We start from the raw sequence: 22376 nt of genomic DNA, 5'->3' as shown, positions 1-22376 counted from the left end.
ACAGTAAGGCACACTCGTCTAACTGCACATTCCATGACCCAGCCCTCATTCCAAATCTCAAGGAAAAACAATTACAGAAACCACTTCAGCAATCATCCCAGCAAGTGAATCAATATACATCTCTGTTACAAAGTGACTTATACTACTAGAACCTTAGATCTAGCTGGCAACTGCAATCCGGAAGTTTTATTCAAGACCTGTGGTATTTCTACATGACTTATCTTAAATAGCTTTGTATGCAATAACAAACTTGTTTATTCTATAGGTTTCTAGTACATCTTAAGAGAAAGGAAACATGTTATCTCCCAGCAATTCCAGCATTTTCCAAAGGAACTCATCCTTTCCAGCCAATCACATAAATCCAACCTCTACTCCAGATCAAATAATGGACTGTGGATATCTTAGTCTTGGTTGCCTTCACAGCCACAGCTACATTTCCATGCAAGTTGTATTCAAGAAAAAAGCAGAAGCAATTTTTTAAAGCTCTGCTTACTTCCAAGTCCTTTATCACACCAGGCTGAAATGCACTCACTGCATGAGTGGAAAGAGCTGAGTGAGCAAAGGGCTTTTCTTAACACCAAACACATAAAATCCCCTTATTTCACAGGTCAAGTATTTTCTTCCATGTTTTTTCTATTCCACATTACATGAACATACTAACCTGACCAAAAAGCTCTTCATCAACTATGAATCTGAGGTCCAGTTCTGTTGGATCATTTTCGAGAATCCATCTCAGAGAATTGTAATATTCACTATCCTAAGAGAAAATTACAAAAGAGTAAATGCTAAATAAAGTAGCCACCCTGTAAACTGCAAGAGGTTCCATGACAGCCCAGTGAACACTTCTGCCTAGGGTAATCCTATACTGGATACAGAGACACTACAGTTGTACAAAGCTCTGAAGACCTTTAAAACCTGATTGCTCAGCAATCTATGTAAATGTCTCCAATAGCAAAATGGTGGTAAGATGGTATAGCACTATCTGAAGCAATACATTTTGGACTCTTCTCTTGTCTCCCATCCTCCATTTATCTTCTTTTTATTGTCAGACATTACTACAAAGAATCTAAGGAAATGAAAATTAAGATAAAGCCAACCACACATTGTCTCCATCCAAAGCAGTGTGACCAGAAGGTTGAGGGAGGTGATTCTGTCCCTTTACTCAGCTGTGCCCAGCTCTGGGGCACCCAGCATAAGGAGATGGAACAGCTGCAGCAAGTCCAGAGGTGGCCACCAAGATGCTGTGAGGGCTGGAGCACCTCTGCTCTGGAGACAGGTTGGGAGAGCTGGAGGTGCTCAGTCTGGAGAAGAGAAGGCTCCAGCAGACCTTCCAGCACCTTCCAGCATCAATACAGGAACCACAGAACAGATGGTGAGAGACCTTCTATCAGGCAGTGTAGTGATAGGATGAGGAGGGCAGATTTAGCTTGGACATTAAGAAATTCTTCCCTGTGAGTATGGGGAGTCACTGGCACAGGCTGCCCAGAGAAGCTACGGCTGCCCCATCCCTGGAAGTGTCCGAGGCCAGGTTGGACAGGGCTTGGTGCCACACCCTTCTAGTGGAAGGTGTCCCTGCCTTGCAACCCAAACCATTCCCTCATTCTAGAGCACCGAACAAAAACCAAATCATAACAAAAAAATCAGGACACATCTACTATAAATCTATTACTCAGAAACAGATAGCAACTACATGCTGTAATCTTAAAGGGCAGTAAAACCAGTAACAGATTAAAAAGACAGAATAAAAATCACTTTGTCCATGAGCATTCTAGATAAGAATCAGGGAACCACTGATCCCACACTATCAGGGAACCAACCAAACAAGAAAAGTCTCAGGGACATGTTTTCCTCTAAAAATGTTTCATCATATCACTCATATTTCAGTCCCTGAAAATTATTAATTTTTATAATAAAAGAAAATACTAATTTAAAAAACAGGTTAAGATAGGAATCCTGAAAGTATTTATATTCCATTTTAACAATCTCAGTGTCTTAAGCATTTTAAAAAAACATCACAGAAAGTTAAGGTTCCATTTTCCAATACAGCTTAACTGACTTGAACCTGAGACTACGTTTGGATTTTCATTGGAAGCTTTAATTTATACAACTTAGAGACTTATAAAAGATGTAGCCTAAGATATCTCTGAATTGTGCATTTTCAACCTTCAAAACGTAGATTATATATATATATATAGAGAGAGAGAGAGATATTATAGATAGATATATACATAAAATCTTAAATTAACATTAAATTTGTCAACATGATAAAGCAAATTACATACCACAGACTCCATATCATGTAGTGTGATTGGCTTTTGGAGCATCATCTTGTAAAAAGGACGAATAAAAAAGGCTTTAAAGAAGAAGAAATAAATTTAACAGATGCAACTTAGGACTCAAAACATATGCAATATTAATCTGAATATCACATTACATAAGATAAATACTAACCATCCAAAAGTTTGCCATGGTAAACAGCCATTCCAGCCACACGACCTATAAACTTGAAATAAGAGAGATGATCTTCATTGCAAAGTCCAGAGTTGGGATTGATCTGCAGAGTATAGTTATCTCTGAAGAGTTGAAAGAGGGAACAGGGAAGAGAAAGAAAAACAAAAATGTTGTACTATTGGATCAATCTCACATCTGAAGATCTGAAAGACATCACTTATCAAATTGGTTACTGCTTTTCATGATGGTATCTAATATTAAACAATACACAATAGAAGACTATCAGTATATCAGAAACAACCACCAGGAACAACCTCAGTAAGTTAGAGATAAACCAAAGAGAAGGGATTAATTCCCATTCATTTCAAAGCAGAGTAACATTCTCTGCATTACTGGTTACATACTGCCTCTTCTGTATGCAGGAGATGGTTGCAAGCACATGCTTGTCCATGCAAAAATGCCATGGCTTATGTCAGACTGCTGCAAAAAAAAACCCCCCACAATATTGTCTCCACATTACTCTTCTGACAAGCAACTGGTGCAGATTATTGCAGTTATTATCAACTAAACCCTCTGGTACATTTGCAAGGGGCAGCAGGAACCCCATTGTTAAAGAAGGTATGGAAATACAATTTCTCTTCCTAAGTTTTCACATCTTCCAGAGTGGTATTACTTACGTAGCTGAATATTCAAACAATCCATAATAAGGATTAAACATTTCTTTAGAGAGAAGGAAGAACCATTCCCTGGCAACTCCTCCATAGTCTAAACCTTTTTCACCATCAAATTCAATCCAAAGTCTTGCTTTAAGGAAATCTGCTCTCTTTACAGCTATGATTCTTCTGTAAGAATCTTCAAGGATTGTTGTGCGATGAATTTTCATTTCAAACCTATTTGGAATATCACTCTAAAAAAGAGAAACATGAAAACAAAGAATAATAAAACAAAACCCAGCATCTCAGAGATCTCAGAGTTTTGCAGAATATGCAAATTCTGAAAATAGAGAGCACAGAAACTGTTTCCTTACATAACTTGGAAACATAACACAGTATGATTGAAAAGAGGCTCCGTTTACCTACAATTCAAGTAGCAAAGAGAATTTCAGACACTAACTTCTATTTCATGCTAAGAAAATACAGTAAAGTTCTTACTAGTAACAGCATATGGGCAGTTGCTCTGCATGCAGCAAGGCATGGAGTCTCTTCTGACACTGAACATTTATCATATTACACACTTGATTAAAAACAGCTCACAGTTGACACATAAAATTATCTGGAACCATTTTACCTGACTTATTCACCTTCTAGTTCAATATTCTATGAGCCTAGGTGTCCTGTTCTCTTACTTAAGATAAAATCTACAGTTATATTTAAGTCTTAAACTACCACAATTGTATTGTGTAGCTGAGCTCTCTATCTCAGATAAAGAGACTGACATTTGAATGAATGTCAATCTTGTTTTACTAGGAACACAAAAACCAAGGTCATATATAATTGTGTGCAATTTACATGCAGCTCAAAATGCACAGGCAGACTTGGCAGGTAGGTAAAGCATGGATCTAAACTCAAAGGCTATTATATATGTAAAATATCTCCCAAGGATGTAAAATTTGATTGAACTTGTGCAGACCCATTGTTATCTGCCTGTCCAGATGCTATTTACAGTGTTTTATGCCACATGTTATAAATATACCTGGCACTGCCACTTCAAACTAGAGTTTGGAAACAAGATCCATAAACTTCAGATTTTAAGGCTGTAACAATTTATTGCAGTCACCCAGCCTGTTCATGATGACAGCAGAGATTTCTACACAGACTAAAATCTATTCTGAGAACTTCCCATATTCTGACTTTCAAAAACTATTCTGTGCTTGATCAGTCATTTCCAAACTTTTCTGTTGCCAGTCCTACTTTCAGGTTCATGACATTTTAACCTTTGAGAATTTCTACTTTTTAAATTAGATTGCTTACAGTCTTCATCAGTGCATAAAGTCACAAACCCTGCTGTTAGAGCAAATGCTAATTGTTATGAAGCTGGTGCTTCACAAATGTGTTTGTGACCAGACAGTAAATTTACCTTCCCTGTAAATTTGCTTTCCCTTGGGGCCTAAGTTTCATAACCTTCTGTTGGATTCCTACTGATTACTAACCTGTTTCTTCAATTTCTTTCTGAAGAATTCATACTTCCGCTTATAGTCCCTGGAGTAAGGCACAGCCTTTGGGGGAAAAAAAGGAAAAAAGTCTTGTGAGTCTTGTGAAACACAGACAAGCCATTTAACTTCTGAGACAACAGGAATACATGTTTTACTGAGTGCCAGGGGAAAGTTCCAATTTATAAACACCAGGAATGAAAAGCACTTCTCTGTTCAGATCAGATCCACAGAATTCATGCTGTACCTCCCCATTAGCTGATGCAACTGCCTGAGATCCCTGAGTGGCCCAGATCAAAGTGACCAAAATGCCTTTGGTGACGTCCATTTCCCTGCTGGATCATGAGAGACCTGGCTACAAACACCTCTATTTTCCATGGACAGGGAAGGTTGTTTACATATGCAGGCTATTAATAAACACAGATATCAGCTGAACACTAAAACCCATCTATAATTATAATGCAAACCATCTTTGCAATTAGTTCTGGTAATTTCACACTTCAGATTAAGTATTGAGGCTGGATAATTATTTTCAAGTTGAAAATCAATTTAATTCTTCTTTAAGCCTTTTTTTTCCCTTTTTCTTCTTTTTTTCTCAAATTTACTTCATGAATTGAGCTAGTGTAGAGAAAAAATAAATAAGTCTTCCTGACACACTTCAAAGCCCTCCCCTCAGCCTATAATGAAACTTTCTTACTACCATGGCAACTGCTTTTTCTTTCTGGCATTTAAAGACCATTTCCCTAGAAAGGTCTCTAAACAGTTTTTAAAAAGAAAAAAAATAAAAATGCTTTGTTCAGACACCCTGAAAGCTTCACTTTCTAGACTAACTGACCAATGACAAGAGTTTATTTGGATTCTATTAACAATATTTCTGAAAAAAATGAAAATCTACATTAGGAAAGCTTACTGGTCCAGTTATTGCCACATTCTGCAGTCGAGGATCCTCCCATTGTGTTCTCTTCGTATCTGCAAGAAAAATTTTAATTAGTTCCATTAATTCAAATAACGGTCACAAATAAAATGATGAGTAGGGAAGAACACTACACTGTACATACTGTGGTTTATGAAGAATATTCTTCCATCTGTGTGAGTTCTCTCTTCCCACCCTGGCTGTAAAAATACAACATTTTTATTACACTTTTTTATTACATTTTTATTACACTTTTTAATTACATTTTTATTATAAATTTCTGATCACATAGTGTGCATACAACTCAACATGATCTGCAGTTGTGGGCATTTCTCTCCCATCTACTGTCAGCAGTGAAATTCAAAACAGTATTTTTGTAGGAAGAAAGCAGTCTGCATTTTCTCATGTGCAAATTTCAATAATGCTAACTTAAATACTTAAATTGTTTCACCTGCAAAGCAAGCACAAAATGATTTACTTACTGGTAATGGGCCCAGGTCAACTGGATCTAGGGAAGTCTTTCTCCTCGGAGGAGCAGAAATTTTCAGTCTTGGATCTTCCTTTGAAAAGAAAACAAGCAGCATGTTAAAATCCTTTTGCTGTTTTGTTTTGCTTTTAATATTTTTTTTGGTTTTATTAATGATTTTGTCAAGAATATGCCTAGTACTAATTAGGTAATGGTTGCATATTCTGCAGCCAGAGGAATCCTTGTGGATTCTCAGTCCTCCAGTAATTTACAGTCATCTTCTAGTAACCTCTCACTTGATTTTATTTACACATATATAAATATAAATCCCTCATTCAACACAAGTTTTTGTGTAATTGAGTGGAATTACTCTCTCCACATGATTTCTGACACACCTTATACTTTTTGGGTTTGGTGGGGTTTTTTGTTGCTTGGTTGATAGGTTGGGGTTTTTTGTGAGAGCTAGGATGAAGGTGGCTGTGTTATATGAGTTCTTTTCATCTACCTGGAGAAAAGAACACCCAATTTAAATCAATTTAACGCATCTCTCTTTCCCTTTCAGCTGACAGTACCACTGACTTACTCTGGAGATGCTCAAGGCCATCTAGCAGCACTGCCAAGTGGTGTGCAGTGCCCCTCTGTGGAACTGCAGCTGTACAGCTCCTCATCCATATGGTACTTGCACCTGGTCTGCTCTTCTAAGCATTCACAGAAATTTGTGTTGTGCCCTGTGATAAATTCAAGGTCATGGATTTCCTGCTGAAGGTATGTTTACAGAACTCATTTCTGTGAACAGCTCCTATAAGCTACCACAGTTCTGCAATATCATTTAGGAGGGGCTTACATCTGTGAAGCAGATTCCTGTTTTCCTCCTTCCAAGCTAAACTTGCAAGTACCAATACAATTAGTAAAACTGATAATCTTCTACTCATGGCAGGTATTGTAACTTGGCATTTTTATTACATATCGCTCAGACTCACACAGAATATTTTGGGTTGGAAGGGATCCACAAGGATCGTGGAGTCCATCTCCATGGCTTGTACAGGGACTGAATGCCCTACCTTGGCTTATTAGCACCAAGATCTGACCATGCTCCTGAACAGACAGACACAGCTATCTTGGCACTAAAGAAACATATGGAAGCTTGCTGAAAGCAGCCACGTTTTGATTCAAGAGGAACTAGAATTTCAGTTCATGAGAACAGTTTTCCATTACCCATGTTGTAGTTTTGGTGTTGTGGTCAATAAAGAATGGTCTCCCATTGGGTGCATGTCGGACTTCCCAGCCTTTAGGGAGAAATCCTTGCTCCATTTCAGGCTGCTGCTGAGAAGACTGTTGTGATGAATCACTTGATGTTGCTTGTGGCTGTCTTGCTATAGAAATACTTTGTGCAGCTGATGCCTGACTTGTTTCCGCAGCAATCTATGGTAAATGATCAAAAACATCCTATCAAATCAAAGCCCTGTAAAGCAATATCTTTTTTCCATTAATCTGTATTTTGACTGATGAAAGCAGTTTCACAAAGCAAGTCCCTGACAGATTCCATGATATCAACCACACTGACTAACAATCACTGATTGTGGTGAAGGCTTACAGAAGCTTTCAGCCTCCTCAGTCAGCTACCACTCTCCAGAAGGGAGAGTGACTTACCATAAACATTACTGTTGCTAACTCTCCCTGCAGTCTCTCAGCTATTTTATGTGGTACTTTACAGTTTATGCCTTTCATGTGCTCTATTTCAAAGCCACCTCCACTTCTATTACACGAGATGTTTAAAAGGTTCAGTGAATACAAACATCAGTAAACTGAAGACAGGCAGTACCTGTACAACTGGTTTTATCCAGGTAGTGGTTCTAGAATTGTGATCTATATAATACGACCTTCCTTTTTCATCTTGTCGTTCTTCCCAGCCTGGGGGCAATCCAGATGAAGTAGGCAGTAACTAAATGTTAGAGATAACAGAAAAAAAACAATTAAGGAAACTATGAAACTTACTGGGAAAAGGTTTTCCTCTGTCAATTTAAAACAACAAAACTATATTCCAGAAGGTTTGTGACTTTTATGAGCTGGATAAAATAGATAAGAAGTATTTAAGTCTTTTCTGAATAGTATAAAGTAAAAAATTTTTATTTGATTGTTTATACAAAATTCAAACTCCTCATCATAAAGGATTCATTTAGATACCTGGTTTAGGCTGACCCAGCCTAGTACTTCTGGCTATGGGGTCACAGTTTGCAGTTCACCATAAAAGCATAATGGAATGTGGTATAGCTTTTAATTAGAAGTAAACAATTACAAGGCAAACCATTTGAAAAATGAAACTCATATCATCAGGGCAAGACTACTTCCTGCTGCAGGCTATGCATCAAGATAATGCTAAACAAAGCTGAAACGTGGAAGCTTTACAGCTGAACTAGACCCATTATTGCCATTTTGTCAGGACAGCTGCTGGGCAAGGAAGGCCAAGTCTCATTTGAAATGTCAGCAGCTAACACAGCTAAAAGCCAGTGTTTTTTGAAAAATGACTTACCACTGGATGTGCAGGCTGCTCTTCAGGTCTGTATGTCTGCAGACTACCTCTTCTGCTGGAATGGTTCTTGAAGGAGTGGAGAGGAATGACACATTAGCTATTACTGCACCTTTAAGGATGGCAGCAAACAGCCAGCAATGGTTATCACACCTCAAGCTATTACAGTTTCCAGCCTGAGCAAAGTGTTGCGCTTGTTTAGAAACATGATTTAAAATCATTCTTGTTTTAACAGCTAGAAACAGTGAGTTCACAGAGTCTACTATAATCTTAGAATGACAGAGGCTTGTGAAAGTTCAGAATACTCTACAGTAGATGTTTTGGCATGTAAAACATTAATTACAAATAGTTACAGTACAACTGAGTTTACAATACAGAACTTTTTGTGTTGTCAGTAAGGCCTGTGATAGAGCAGAGCTAACACAACTTCCCAGAAAGTAAATTAGGCCAATAGTGAAAAGGTATGAGAGCCTGAGATAATCAGTTTGAGAAGAGCAATTAAATCCCTAGACTTTGCCTAAGTGTCAACCTTCCTGCCCACAGCCACATTTAGATCTCACTTGCTACTTAATTAGGCACCTGTATTTCATTTTCCTCTAGAATTTCCACAACTATTTGAAGGATTTTTCCCTATCCACATACTACTGAAGTACTTCAAAGAAAAAACATTAACAACCTTTAAATTTTTGGGGGTTTTTTTTGGGTTGGGGGAGTGTAATGCAGGTGAAAAAAGGCAAGACTGCCATTCCAGCTGACTCTTGCAAATAATTTGAACATCTGCTTCTTTCTTTGCTCAGGCCACCCAAGCAAGCTGAAATAACAGTTTTTTTGCTGCCCATTGAATGCTGAACTGCAGAGATCAAGTGAAGTCTTGTTGCTCTCACTTGACTGTTTCCAGCAACACTAGTGATACATTTGCACAAACTCAGATAAACATTGTCAATTCCAAATTTACATCTGGAAAAGCATTCTTAACATCACACAAACTAATGATTATTTCAATACCAAAATCTAACAGACTAGATGGCCTGGGTCACCTCTAAAGGCTTTCCTCAATGGACAGTGAATTTCTCACGTCACATATCAGGTTACAAGGCTGTTTGTGGAGCTCGGGTTTCACAGGACAGCTGAGCTTATTTAATTGCTTGCTACCACACCACCAAAAAGTCCAGTTTCACCCTGGCTACATGCTCCTGCTGTTTTCCCTCTGCTACTGTAGCATTTGTCAGACAACCTAGCATGCTCTTTTCAGTTGTTCAAACTGCAAAAAAGCAGCATTGGGGAAAAGAGAGTAGTTTTCTGCTGGGTTAGCAAGCTGAACAGCCTCATGCAGAGGTCTGGCAAGTTCCACAGCTGGCACAAAGGCTGTGGAACTGTATGAGCAAGCTCTCTGTTTTGCTGCTAAGGAAGCAGCAGGTTAACACAACCCAATCAATAAAAGCTTATCCCAATATTCAGAATGAAAAATGGTCAATCTTAGAACTTTTTCTAATTGGAAAAGTAAATCACATAGCTCAACTCCCTTAAAAATAAGCTTTCAAGAAGCAGATTTTTTTCATTCATAGTTTTCAGCACTCTATGGCACTAGACTAAGAGGTAGATTTACAGACTGAAAAATAGTTCACACAAATCTGTTTTAACCTCAGGCAGAATTCCATATAAGCAAAGCAGAGAGGAAGAAAATGCTTGCTTAGATGGGATTCTACAGCAAAAAGACAATTCTTAAAGTGTGCGTATTTGAGATGAAATTAAAAATGCAACTCCTAAATAAAGTATTTATGGATCTAATTCTATCAGAACAAGTAGAAAAATAATTTACAGTGTAGCCTGTTGACTGGCCAGTAGCTGGACTTCCAGAGGTGGTAAGTCTGTTACTCAATTCTTCTGCAAGATGACTCTGTATATCACAGCTACTCTGCGAGAGAGGTATTTGAACATTCTGACTGCTGTACATTGTTGCCTCGTCTTCAGTTATAATTTCCCAGCTCTTTAAAAGGAAAACAAAGGGAAAACATTTTTAAAAAGTAGTTCCAAGTTACAATTATTTAAGACTTTTTGAGTAGGCTAGATTAAAAACACCACTTGCATTTCAGAAACACATCAGCTGAGATGTATGGTTTTACCTCAGGGGAATCTCTGCTGTCTGTGTTCTCTGTATCCTCTGATATCTGTCGCCGGTGAGTGAACACGTGCTGGGCCTCCAGCTGCACACTGCCAAGGTCTGCAACAGCCACACTGTCCCTGGGGGGGCAGGGTGGGAGAAGTCAGCTAACAGCAGCCAGAGTTTATCTTTCAACAGTAAGCCAGGCTAGCAGCAAAAGCATACATCACAGTCATTTTGGCAGAAGAAAAAGAAACAGTCTGGACTACATAAATTAACGTAAACTGTTTAAGATGAATAAGCATTTATGTCAATGTGAAGTGTAAGCTGAAGAAGCAGGTAGCATTCCAGGGTGGGGGGGGACAAAAAAAATAAGGCAAACAATTTAACAAAGTCCTTGATGGAAGGAAGAAAACAGGCTGAAAAACCGAAAAGTTATTTAGCTTCCATTCCTATAGTTGTTATCTCTCCAACTGCAACCAGTTTCTATTTGAACACACACTTCCAGAGCACAGGACAGTGAAAATGATCACTAGCCAGTGACCACTGCAAGAGGGCTTCCAAGTGAGGTAAGGGAAAGTTTTCTACTAATTTTCAAGCTGTTCACTTTTTATTTCTCCTTGCTTTCAATGTAACTAGGGTGAATTACACCAGCTAATATAAGACTTGAATTTGCAGGCTAAAAGACTTACTGTGCAGTTGGTCTTTTCCACTGTGTTCTTCTGAATTCATGATTGACATAGTAGGTCCTGCCAAGGATGTCTTGTCTTTCTTCCCAGCCTGAAGGCAGTGGAGGAGATTCCTGCTGCTGCTGTTGTGGCTGGCTAGCAGCCTCTGGTTGGTCCAATATAATCCACCCAGGCTGAAAGACATAATATAACTGCCTTTAATACTACAGGAGTTGAAAACCCACCCTAATTTTTCAAGCCACTCCCCCTTCTAAGGTGTAGTTCATCTCAGCCAGTAAATTTGGCTCTGGTTTTAGTGTGTTTATTTCTAAAAAATGACAAGGCATATTATGCATGCAGAAATCTTATTTTTAACTCAAGATTCTTAAATATATTAGTACCAGAAGTTGCTGATTCCAGGAAAATAAACAGCATTCACAGAATACATTAAAAGCTTAAATATTGTCATTTAGTACATCAGCAGCAAATGTACGAGGCAGGTGAGCACACCCTTCTGTAACAAAGTTTAATTACAGCAAAGCTGGTAATGCTGAATAGTTAAGTCTGGAAAAGAAATCAATTAATACACAGTGGATGTGCTTAAAAAGATCACATATATATGGTAGGTAAGATCAAAATGTCCCTATGGATTGGAGAGAGTTGAAATTCTAAAACCAGAGAGATGTTAGTGTCTGTCTGGGGTCAAAAAATATTAAACAGTACCTACAACAGAAACTTCAACACTTTAAATTGTATGCATAATACAAGCAACCACTTTTAACTGGTTTGTTCCTAAAACACGATTTATAGCTTAGTGATTCCTAAAATTTATTTTTCAGCAATAAACACATTTTTCCCACCTCTAATTCTTCAGCCTGTTCCGTGGTTTCTTCTTCAGACCCATTGTTTTTAGGTAAGTAAGTCATTTTTAATCTAAGGTGGCCTTTAACTCTTGATTTATGGCTGCAGAAGAGAAAATAAAATTATCTCATTGTCCACTTGTAAAACAAAATAGCTGAAAAAGCACAGCTAGAGGATTATTCTTAAGTGCTCCAACACAAACTTGACTTTCTATAATTTACATTAAAAAAGTTCTATAATAGCATTGAGGCTTCAGACTTCTGAATACTGTAAGTATTTAAAATAATGCTGACTTTTTAGTAGAACATCAATATCTTAGAAATGGCTACTTAAATTTCTTTGATGGAAACAGAAAAACTTAGAAAATGCATATGTAGTTACAACTAATTACCTAAGAGCATTGTTTAGATAAAAAAATTAGAATTTCCATGTGGTATTTACCAACCTTCTTGGATGAAGAACAAAATCCTTAAATGTATATGGTCTCTCCATACTTGGATTTTCTGTCTGGAATAAGAATTTTTTTTAAAGAAAAATCTTTATCAAGCACTTGAAATCAAAGAAAACTCTCAGAAATTTACAACTGATTTCTTTAAAGGACTTATAAAATTTTAAAATTTAAATTACAAGTTCAGGTACAGAAACAGCAATATCAGCTTTAATCTTAGCAGTGAGACCAATACTGTGGTTCAAGAAAACAAGAACTACCTTTCAGTGTCTATGCACACTACAGAATGAAACACCTGCTCTTGAAAGGGTTTGCCATGGTTACCACCCTGTTTTTAAGACAGTTTCTGATAAATCTGTTAGTATCTGCTCATATTTTGAGACCTTAGAAGAAAATGAAAAATCTTATTTATTTCAATGTTCTTAATGATATTTCTTAAAAACTGATTATCTGCCTTGCAAAAGGATTACAAGAAACAGAAAAAAATTGACCAAAGCAACAGTAGCTCTATTTCCCACTTACCCTCTTTTTTGTATCTCTTTATGTGAATAAGGAACAGTAAAACCAAATTTACAGACTTTAAAGAAATATTTTAAGACATGACAATAATTACAATCTCTTCTTATCTTTAAGACTGTAAAATTATGGAAAAGCTAAAAGCACTCCAGTATTGAAAAACAAGGTAACCTACACTGTCCAATAAATATCAGCACTGAAAAATCCCAAACAGATCTACAAAATAAAACAAAGAGCCCACAGAGCAGGAGAATTTAATCACATTATTACCAGTATTGTTAACTTCCTTAATAGAGCATATATAGAAATATTTCTTCCTTTTCATAGTTTTAAAAACAAACAAAAACCACAAACCGGTAACTGATAAAGAGGAATATCCACTTGTCCAAGAAAATCATCTCGAGTCTATAGAAAACAAAAACAAACAACACAGAAAGTTGAAAGCTTCAAAGTGTTTTAAAAACATTGTCCCCCACTCCCTGACAGCACACCAATGCTTTCGTAGAACCTGAAGGCACTTTGAATTATAGGCAATGACTTGTTCTGCACAGAGCAAGCGTGGCATTCACATTCTCTGAACAGAGAGATAATTCTCTCTCACAGGTTTTTTCCTGGAGAAGCACAGAGAGAAGAAGAGAAAACAATTCTTATCTCTACTTGCTGCTCCTGTTGTTTTTGCACACATGGAATGTGTTAGGAAGATTGTTTACCCGAAGTGATTTGTCAATTGGATTCTGCTGAAGACTGTTTTGTTTCCTTGGCCAATCACTCAAAGCTGTGTCCTGACAGTCTGGAGACAGCTACGAGTTTTTCTTCAGTATTCTTTGTAGTAAAGCACCTCTTTAATATAGTACAGTATAATGTAATATAATATAGTTTAATAAAGCAATTGTTCAGCTTTCTGAATCAATGGAGTCAGATGCCAATCACTCCCTGCTCTGGGGTTGCCTTGTTTACTATAAGCAAGTTCTGACTGACCAAACACTCTGAGCCCTGGACAGTTCTGCCTTCCTCAAAACAAAATTTGAGGGAGCTGGAAGTGAAGATTTAGACTGTTTCCTAAATTATACAGCCTAATGTTAACAAAACATGAGAGTTGTTCAACATCAGGAACTGTCAGTATGTCCAGTAGAAATACTGTCCTAAAGGACCCTCCTCCTAGGAGGGCCCAACAACTTCCATCAATCTAGGCAGCTGTTTCAAACATGCATGTCTAAACATTTTTTTCTTTTCCAAATCATACAGCTACTATCAAAGCTAACAAGAAGCAAAAGGAAGTGTAATCTGTGGTAAGTGCTTTGGAAGTTCCAGCAATTCCAGCGGTCCCAAGCTTGGCATGAAAATCTGTTAGAACTATGAAAAAATACCTTCTGTCTACACACATTGCAGAGTTTAGTTTTAACAATGACCATCCAAAAGATTTTACCTAACCTGGATGTCTGGACTGTCCAGCTGGGACCAGACTATGAACACAGCAGCTGCCAGACCAGGGCAGGGACTGACAATACACAATATCACTGCACACTTGACTTTTCATTGTGGATTTCTGCTTGCCAAATAAATTACAATTTCAGTCATCTACACAGGTAATTTCAGTATTCACCAACAATCACCACCACCAGTACTTGACTTGACTTCTTGCTGGATTACTGGAGCATGTGCTAAGTTGCTTCAAATTAATTTGTGATTGGAAAACCTTTGAGAACCTCCACCCACAAAAGCAGGAAAATGTATTATAAGGGTCATTTAACATGAAGACATATCAGTGCCTGTGGAATAAACTCAGGTCAGCATGGAATTTTTTTTAAACTTATGGCTTAAAAAAAAAAAAACAGACCTACACTACAACAAGACTACAAGACTACACTTTTTTGCACAGACTGAGTAAGGAGCTGTAAAAGCCTCCCACTCTGTGGCTCATGTAACCTCTGAAATTCTAGGCTTCCTGATTTTTCTAGCTAACAAAAAATGTGGTGCCTATTCTTTTCTAAATCTGTTGTTACATTTATTCAAATGAATCACCCCAGAATTTTAATGTTTATCCATAAAACTTTTCACCACAAGGCTCTGCAGCTTGTTGACATCTATTTCCTTCACTTCGGGGCAAAACCCTGTGTTCCAATTTTCTTGTGGAAATCTAATTTTAATTTTCAATCCAAATGTTTTACAGTCTGAAAACTCCAGCCCAATCCTATCTGTTTTTTGGTCCCTCTGATATTAAAGTACAGGTACTTCTTGAAGCAGTTCTTTTTGCCTTAGTAATTCTGGTACCTTTTTTCCTTAGCTCTGTAGCCCTAAGTTCATCCATTTAACCTATAAATCATACATGTATTTGGAGAATCAGTGTCTCCCATGGGTCTCTAATTTTTACACCTGCAAGAAGCACAACTGGATTGTCACAGGTGATAAAATGAGAAATTTGGAGATACACCACTTCAAATTCAGTTTGCAGTGTGGATGCCACATTCAGATCTGAAGGGGACAACAATGAAAATATATACAAAACATCCACTGTTTTAGTCCACAAACTCATTTGAGATAGAAAGCTACAACAGGTTTCATACCTGAGGAGGCTTCCCTGAACTATTGAAGGAACATTTTCTGTGCTATTATAGACCACAGGACTCTGGAAAAAAATACTTATCATTTTTGCCTATGAGGTTCTTTTTTAAATGGCACAGCACATACCTTAGACATGTTAAAAGGCTTAGTATTTGTAAAGTTCTTGGCAATCCTCAAGTGGAACATGCCTTCCAAATAAATTATTGGAATGTGGGACAAAAGTTTGCTCTATTTTAGAAACCCTCAGAACATTGTGTTTGTTACCAGCATAATTTGAGTATGGGCTCCTGTTATTCACTTTATTATTCTGCTGTCTCTCCTCCTATTTTTAGCAGAGTTAGCCTTGATAACCAACTCTTTAACAGTACTTTCTCCTCCAGCCAGAAAGCAAAACCCTGAGTGGAGATTTTTGTTGACTTCCAAACAACTAACACATAAATCAGATAGCAGGAATGATCTCCAGCAATGTGTCCCCCCATGACAAGCTGACTAACTGCCTGCCAAGAGGTGCCAAAGCAGCAACAGACATTGCACACAGGAACAACTAAATGCCAGCGGAGCTGAAACTGTTTGGATCTCTGTTTCATCAGAGCAGGCAACACACACAAGTGGGTCAGTTGTTCTTGTCAACTTCTAATTTCTTAACAGCCAGAGAACTCAAACTTTCTGCTTGGCATAAACTTCAATTAATGATATACTGCACTAACAGAGAGGCCTTGTATTTTACTGATTCACTGGTTTAGTCTATAGAAAGTTATTAAAAACAGGTGAGGACAGACAGCTGCTGTACACAATTCATCTGAAGAACTCCAGTGCAATGCCAAAGAAGTTAAAGAAAAGCACCAAAATACAGTAATTCTGTTCAAAACTAATTTTAATCTATTTTATGATTACATGCTTACTAAGTTTTAGATTCTGGACTTTTTTTTTCTGCAACTCCCATCAGAAACTGAAGTAGATTTTAAACAGACATGCTTATCTGAGTCACACATTTAATAGCAGTACTGAGAACATATCCCAAAATTCAGCAGGTTTGAAAATGGGTCACTGAATTTAATGCCTTTCTTAATTGCTGGATTCACCACACGGCCTTTTGAAACAGCTCTTGTACAAGACCAGGGTGTTGAAATAACAAGTATTTTCTCTAGAAATTTTTGTGACAAATGCTTGGTGGTATTAGTGCATTAATTAGAATCCAAGCATATTCCCAGTCTTTTTCTGAATAAACAGGCAGCTACTTGTGCCCAGGTTGGGCTTTGCACAGAAATCCACAGCTGTATGGCAAAACAAGAAAGCATACAGCTTTTATTGGAGGGAACATAAGTATCAATTCAAATTGAAAAAACAAACAGTGATCTGGACTATCGCTGCTTAAGAAAACATGAGCTCAATAGATGCCTTATAAAACCAACATTCTTCTTGCTTAAACACCCAAACATCAACATTAGTTACAAGCTTGATGAGAATGAAAAAAACTTTCCTGGGCTACACAAGCAAATTCAAGTATTTTTCTTTTCATGCTGTGCTGAGTGTATTATTTGGTTCTCTAAAACTCTAAACTGAAAAAAGTGAACATTTTTTCTTCCATAAAATACTGCCAGCATATGCTATTCATCATGAAAAAGTTAGTTTCAAAAAAAACAAGATTCAATTATGACATGAAGATTGTACCAAATTCACGGATTCCACAAGTAATGTTTTCTCTATCTTGCAAAGCAATAAATACTTGGTTGCATGGAATTCATTACAGTCCCAGCCTCCTGCATTTTTAAGGGGGACCTGTGGATTGTGTGATTTTTTTTTAATGACACGTAGGCTACAAAGGCATTTCTCTAGAGTTGGCATGTATGATACAGAGATATAAGACCCTATCAGCATTTTCAAAACAGGGAGAATACATACTGTCAGGTCAGGGGTTATTACACAACATGTGTTTCTGCAGGACCTTCAGCCCTGCTGGCTGTTTCAACAGCAAGGTGTCAGCACAACATGCCTCAGCAGTTTTACCATCTGCTTAACAGACAGCATTTAGAAATGACACTGAGGTTATTTTCACTAATTCTCTCTCACTTCCAAAGATATTTTCAGACAACTGCTTATCTAAAGACCATAGTAAAAGCATCATCTGTTTCTCCATTTAAAGCCTACACATTTTATATGGCACCAAAATCTTACCGCTTCCCTAAAGCTTCATATTTAGTTTACAGTACTTGTACATCAACATTCATATATTAGTCCACTCAGGGTGTGCTGCTTTGAGAACTTGTCTAAAAGTTCTAAAATAACTTGGTAAAAGTTTATTAACAATGAAATTTAAGATAGTTTTTTTTTTTCCCACACAGTTCAGAGGAAGGCAAGTTATCTAATATAACCAAAGCATACTTCAGAACAACATACACAGAGAACATGTCAAAAGTTATTAATGCATTGATTTTATTCATCAGAACTTTGACTTCTTTTGGTTTGATGTATGCATGTGCCAAACAAGCTACCATATAAAACCAGGTATATTACATTTTATGAAAAGTCAAAAGCCAATCCAGACTTGTCCTCCTGTGTTAAATCTGCCAATATTCACCACAAAAAAATTAGAAAACAGTACCAAATATTTAATTAGCTACTATTTCAACAAGTCATTCCAGACTTCAAGTCAGTTATCTTCACAGTAGTATAAAAACATAAAACTCTTGCAATCTGTTTGTGAAATCTTTTTTGCCATCTTAAGACTTCAAAGAAAATTTGAAAAACAAACTCTCATAGTAACAACTCCAGGTGCACTTTCACCTTCTCCATTTAACAGTATAAAGCTTAAAACACAGAAATATAAAACTACCAAATGTTAAAACTGCATGTGTAATTTGCCCCCAGAAGTAACAACAGATAAACCAGATATTGCAGATGTTTACTCCAGTGGCTAATTAACACATTCAGTTGAAGGACTTCATACAGTCAATCAACTTTTTGCTTTTCAGAGCAAGAGGGAAGAAACAGAATTAAAAATAAGATAAGCTACTTTTCTCCAAAAGGGAGACAATTGGAGCACGTCTGCATCATGGTCTCACTTGCTCCAGTTCAGGATCACACAGAGGCATCAAGTCAGGCTGAACCTGGAAGCTGCCTTTCAGCCCTAAATTAAATCTGTTGGCCAGGGCTCTACAGGTACCTGGCTACTTCTTAGAGAAGGAGCCTAGAGCAGGGCTGGATGCAGGCTGCATGGCCTCACCCTGCTCCAAAGTCAGTCCAGCCATTTTCAAAAGCATTCATTCCTAAGTCTACTGTCGATGCAGCATCCACACCAACTCAGGACTGCCCTGTGCCAGTGCAGCAGCACGCAGCTAGTGGCCACTGCCAGCCACACCACAGCTTTCCACACCCAGCTTTAGCCCTCAGCCACTGCTGAGCAGGAGTCTCAAGCTCCACCTATCGACCTCTCCCAGCCCCAAGCCTAAACCTCTTGCTGCCAGGTGTAAGGGTAGACACAGGACCTGGCCAGAGCAGAACTCAGTGGTGGGGTTTGTTTTAAGGTCTGCTGTGCTCTAGCTATAAATCCCACCTGTCCAAAACCAGTCTGCATGAACTGACCTCGGATGCCTCAACCTCTAACGACAAAAGGTGACCACAACACAAATAATCCAACCACAATCACCTCTCCAACGAAACAGTATCACAATTTATTTCAGACAAGCTCAACGACACTACCAAAGTTAGATTACACTTCCCACCTCAGACATGGTTTTATTAGCCTATAATTTGCCAGATGTTAACCACCTCAGATTTCTCACTAATAAGCTAAATATTTGTCCCAAAACAAACTTAGTAGAAACAACAATTAGTAGAATAACTGGCTAATGTAGAAACTCCCCTGAAAAAAAAAGTTATGTTCATAATAAATTCTGGAATTCCTTTTCCTTCTAAAAGGCCTTGTACTTCGATGTTACCAAAGAGGCCATCTCCCTTATGCTAGCAAAATCCCTGATTGCCAGAAAAATCATCCAGGTCTGAAGAATCCAGTTCTGTGTTTCTTACCACATTCCTCTGACTGAGTAGCTAGAGTGTCTCATTTGCATTTTAATACGCCCTAACTTCAATGACTCCAATTCAAGTTTGTATGTAATTTCAGCCAGGAACTTGCTGATGTCCTTCTTAAATTCTGTTTGCTTATGTTACAGTTGATACAGCTGAAAGCAGCCCAAGGTCTCAAACAATAATTGCAGCTATCTGTAGACTTTTCAGTTTATTGTAAACTATCCTGACAGAAAAAAAGAATGATGCACTCTCTTGAAACAGAGATGATTATAGATCCATAAACTAACACTGCAATGAGCTACAAACATTTTGCTGGCTGCATTCCCAAATCAGCATGTTCTGTTCGTCACAGGGAATAAGGAAAAAAGTACACTTGAAACAGAGACACTTCACAGAAATGCAGGGCAGTCCCCTTCAGACAAGGGTAAAAGTCAGTCACAAGCAAGTGACTGAAAAGGCCACTCAGTTTTGCTTACTTGCTTAATCTGTGAAATTCATCCACTTCTGGAAGATGAGAAAACACGTGTTGGAACACAGAAGAGCACTCTGCCAAGGGTGAGGGGAGAGCATTTCTACCACTTGATCCTCTGTGGCTGCAAAGGCTGAGCAGGCACCAGAGAGCCTGGAGGTCAGATTAACACTCTGCCTACCCTTGTATCCTTTCCATGTAATGGCCAAGAGCAGATGCTTAAGGAATAATAATAATAATAATAATAATAGTGGCAATTAAGAACAGTACTTCCTTTGATACAACCCCCAGTTTCCAATGAATAAGTGGTCATGGACCTCTTGATCCTGACATTAAAATACATATTGAAAATACCCTTTGATGGACCTTTCTTCAAGTTACCTAGCTTCTTAAAATCCATTTCTGTTTTTGGTATGCCAATCTTGAAAGAATTTGCTCAGCAACACATAAAAGAACATCTTTCTTAAAGTGGAATGGAAAAATTCACCTCCCCTAAAGTATAATTTTATAAATTCCCTCTACATCACCTTTTTTTTTTCCAAAGCTGAAAACCCCCTGGCCTACTTAGTGTTTCTCCTTACATAAAACTCACCCCAATCTTGCAACCCTTCTTTTTTCAGTTCTGTTATCCACACTTCCTGAAAAAGGACCATCAGAAAAATACATGCCATGCACCTATGATCTGCACAATTACATAATTGTGGTTTTAATTTTGTTAGTTTATTTCTTCCCTAATAAATCCTAAGCTTTTATTTGCCTGTCAACAAGATCTGAGCTGGCATTTTCAGCAAGTCTTTCCCCACAACACAAATGATTTCCTGACCAGTATAAGAGGCCATCACCAAGGGCACATCATTAGCTGCTTTTCATGTGTGCAATACTTGGCATTTTTCAACAAAGATTTCCAAATTGCCTATTTGGAAAAATAAAATTAAATTAAAGCAATGATCATGTCTCATACCTAAAAGCCTGCAAGTTCTTCAGGTAGTGAGGAATAAAGGAAGAATGTCTCTAGCTTGCCCTGTGAACAAGTTTTACTTTAACACATTCTTGTAGGTATACCACATTTTAAAAAACAGAGTAACTATAGCTTGTGGCAACATTAAAGAAGCCACAGCATCAACGCTACCCACTCTCTCATGGAAGATTAAAAGGACATGAATCACCCTGAAGGCTGGATAATTACATATTTACATAAGCTGTTTCAGGAGGCCTGCTCTGCATGGTTTTGCAGTCTTAGTTTCCCCATTTTTTTCTGGCATGAGAAACCTGCCCAAATTCAGTTCAGCTGCAGACTATAAACAGAATTAGGCTAATCATAATCTCCACAGAGCACAACCAAATAAAACTTCTCCTTAATATGTACATGTAATGTTTGCTGAGGACTGCAAAGTGCTAGAACTTTAATATACTGGTATATTCAAGTATCTGCTTCCTTAGAGTATGATGATATTCTGAAAGTTACATATGGGCCATAGTTGCCAAATACAACCTGTGAAACCTGAAAAACTTCAGGGATCAAGTTATTACCAAATGATGTTATTTGATCGCTTCCTTTGCATTACTTTCCTAATGCATCCACATAGCAGACTGTAAGATCTATCCCATTCTTTGTTGCCATCTTTTTCTTCCCCTGAAGAAGGACTCCTAATCAAAAGCTAAAGCATGAAGAAAGGTAGAGAAGAAGTTGTAACTTAACTCTCCATTTAAGAAAAACGAAAACCAGAAGAAATTAGTACCAGCTATCAATGCACTACAGGTCATTAAAGCACAGAAGAAGGAAATTACCCACAACTAATTATAAATTGTTCATTATTGTGATTAACACAGTTTCCATCGTCTTCCCTTCAATGTATTGATGTATACTTCAGCTTCCAAAATTTGTCTGAGATACAACACATACATTCCTATGTGACTGAAGTCTAACCTAATCACCCCCACAATTCCTCAGAAAGACACAACCTTCCTTTCAAGCCCAACTCTCCCTGACTGAACTGACAGACCATGACACAGCAATGCACCACATGGTCCTGTAATGTGATCCTCCCAGATATGCAATACTGAACAATACGAAAGTTGCTCGATTCTGAGGTTAGCATAGCACAATAGCACAAAGTGATGCCAGTTTGTGCTTTGCCTTGTATTGGCTCCATAATCTTCTGCTTCTGCTGCTCCTTTTCCACCTTACTTCCTTGCACAGATTTGGGACACTGATACAC

At 37.8% G+C, this 22376-nt stretch overlaps 1 protein-coding gene across 2 annotated transcripts in view; it reads right to left on the bottom strand.

Annotated features, from left to right (window-relative positions):
• NEDD4 (NEDD4 E3 ubiquitin protein ligase) overlaps positions 1 to 22376 on the bottom strand; it is a 51352-nt gene that overhangs the window by 6172 nt on the left and 22804 nt on the right. For both annotated transcript variants that reach the window (XM_059858302.1, XM_059858301.1), the window contains 17 exons: positions 13455 to 13505; positions 12582 to 12643; positions 12136 to 12238; positions 11300 to 11469; positions 10630 to 10747; positions 10326 to 10493; positions 8510 to 8575; positions 7802 to 7921; positions 7195 to 7401; positions 5996 to 6073; positions 5659 to 5713; positions 5511 to 5569; positions 4601 to 4666; positions 3129 to 3358; positions 2452 to 2573; positions 2283 to 2353; positions 662 to 757 (listed from right to left, as the gene is read on the bottom strand). In XM_059858302.1, the coding sequence (XP_059714285.1) occupies positions 662 to 757; positions 2283 to 2353; positions 2452 to 2573; positions 3129 to 3358; positions 4601 to 4666; positions 5511 to 5569; positions 5659 to 5713; positions 5996 to 6073; positions 7195 to 7401; positions 7802 to 7921; positions 8510 to 8575; positions 10326 to 10493; positions 10630 to 10747; positions 11300 to 11469; positions 12136 to 12238; positions 12582 to 12643; positions 13455 to 13505 (1842 nt within the window). The remainder of the gene's footprint in view (positions 1 to 661; positions 758 to 2282; positions 2354 to 2451; positions 2574 to 3128; positions 3359 to 4600; positions 4667 to 5510; positions 5570 to 5658; positions 5714 to 5995; positions 6074 to 7194; positions 7402 to 7801; positions 7922 to 8509; positions 8576 to 10325; positions 10494 to 10629; positions 10748 to 11299; positions 11470 to 12135; positions 12239 to 12581; positions 12644 to 13454; positions 13506 to 22376) is intronic.

This window comes from Haemorhous mexicanus, chromosome 13, assembly GCF_027477595.1.
Source record: "Haemorhous mexicanus isolate bHaeMex1 chromosome 13, bHaeMex1.pri, whole genome shotgun sequence".
Classification (NCBI taxonomy): Eukaryota; Metazoa; Chordata; class Aves; order Passeriformes; family Fringillidae; genus Haemorhous; species Haemorhous mexicanus.
The sequence above is the reverse complement of the archived record's forward strand: the minus strand, read 5'-3'. Positions and strand labels throughout refer to the sequence as shown.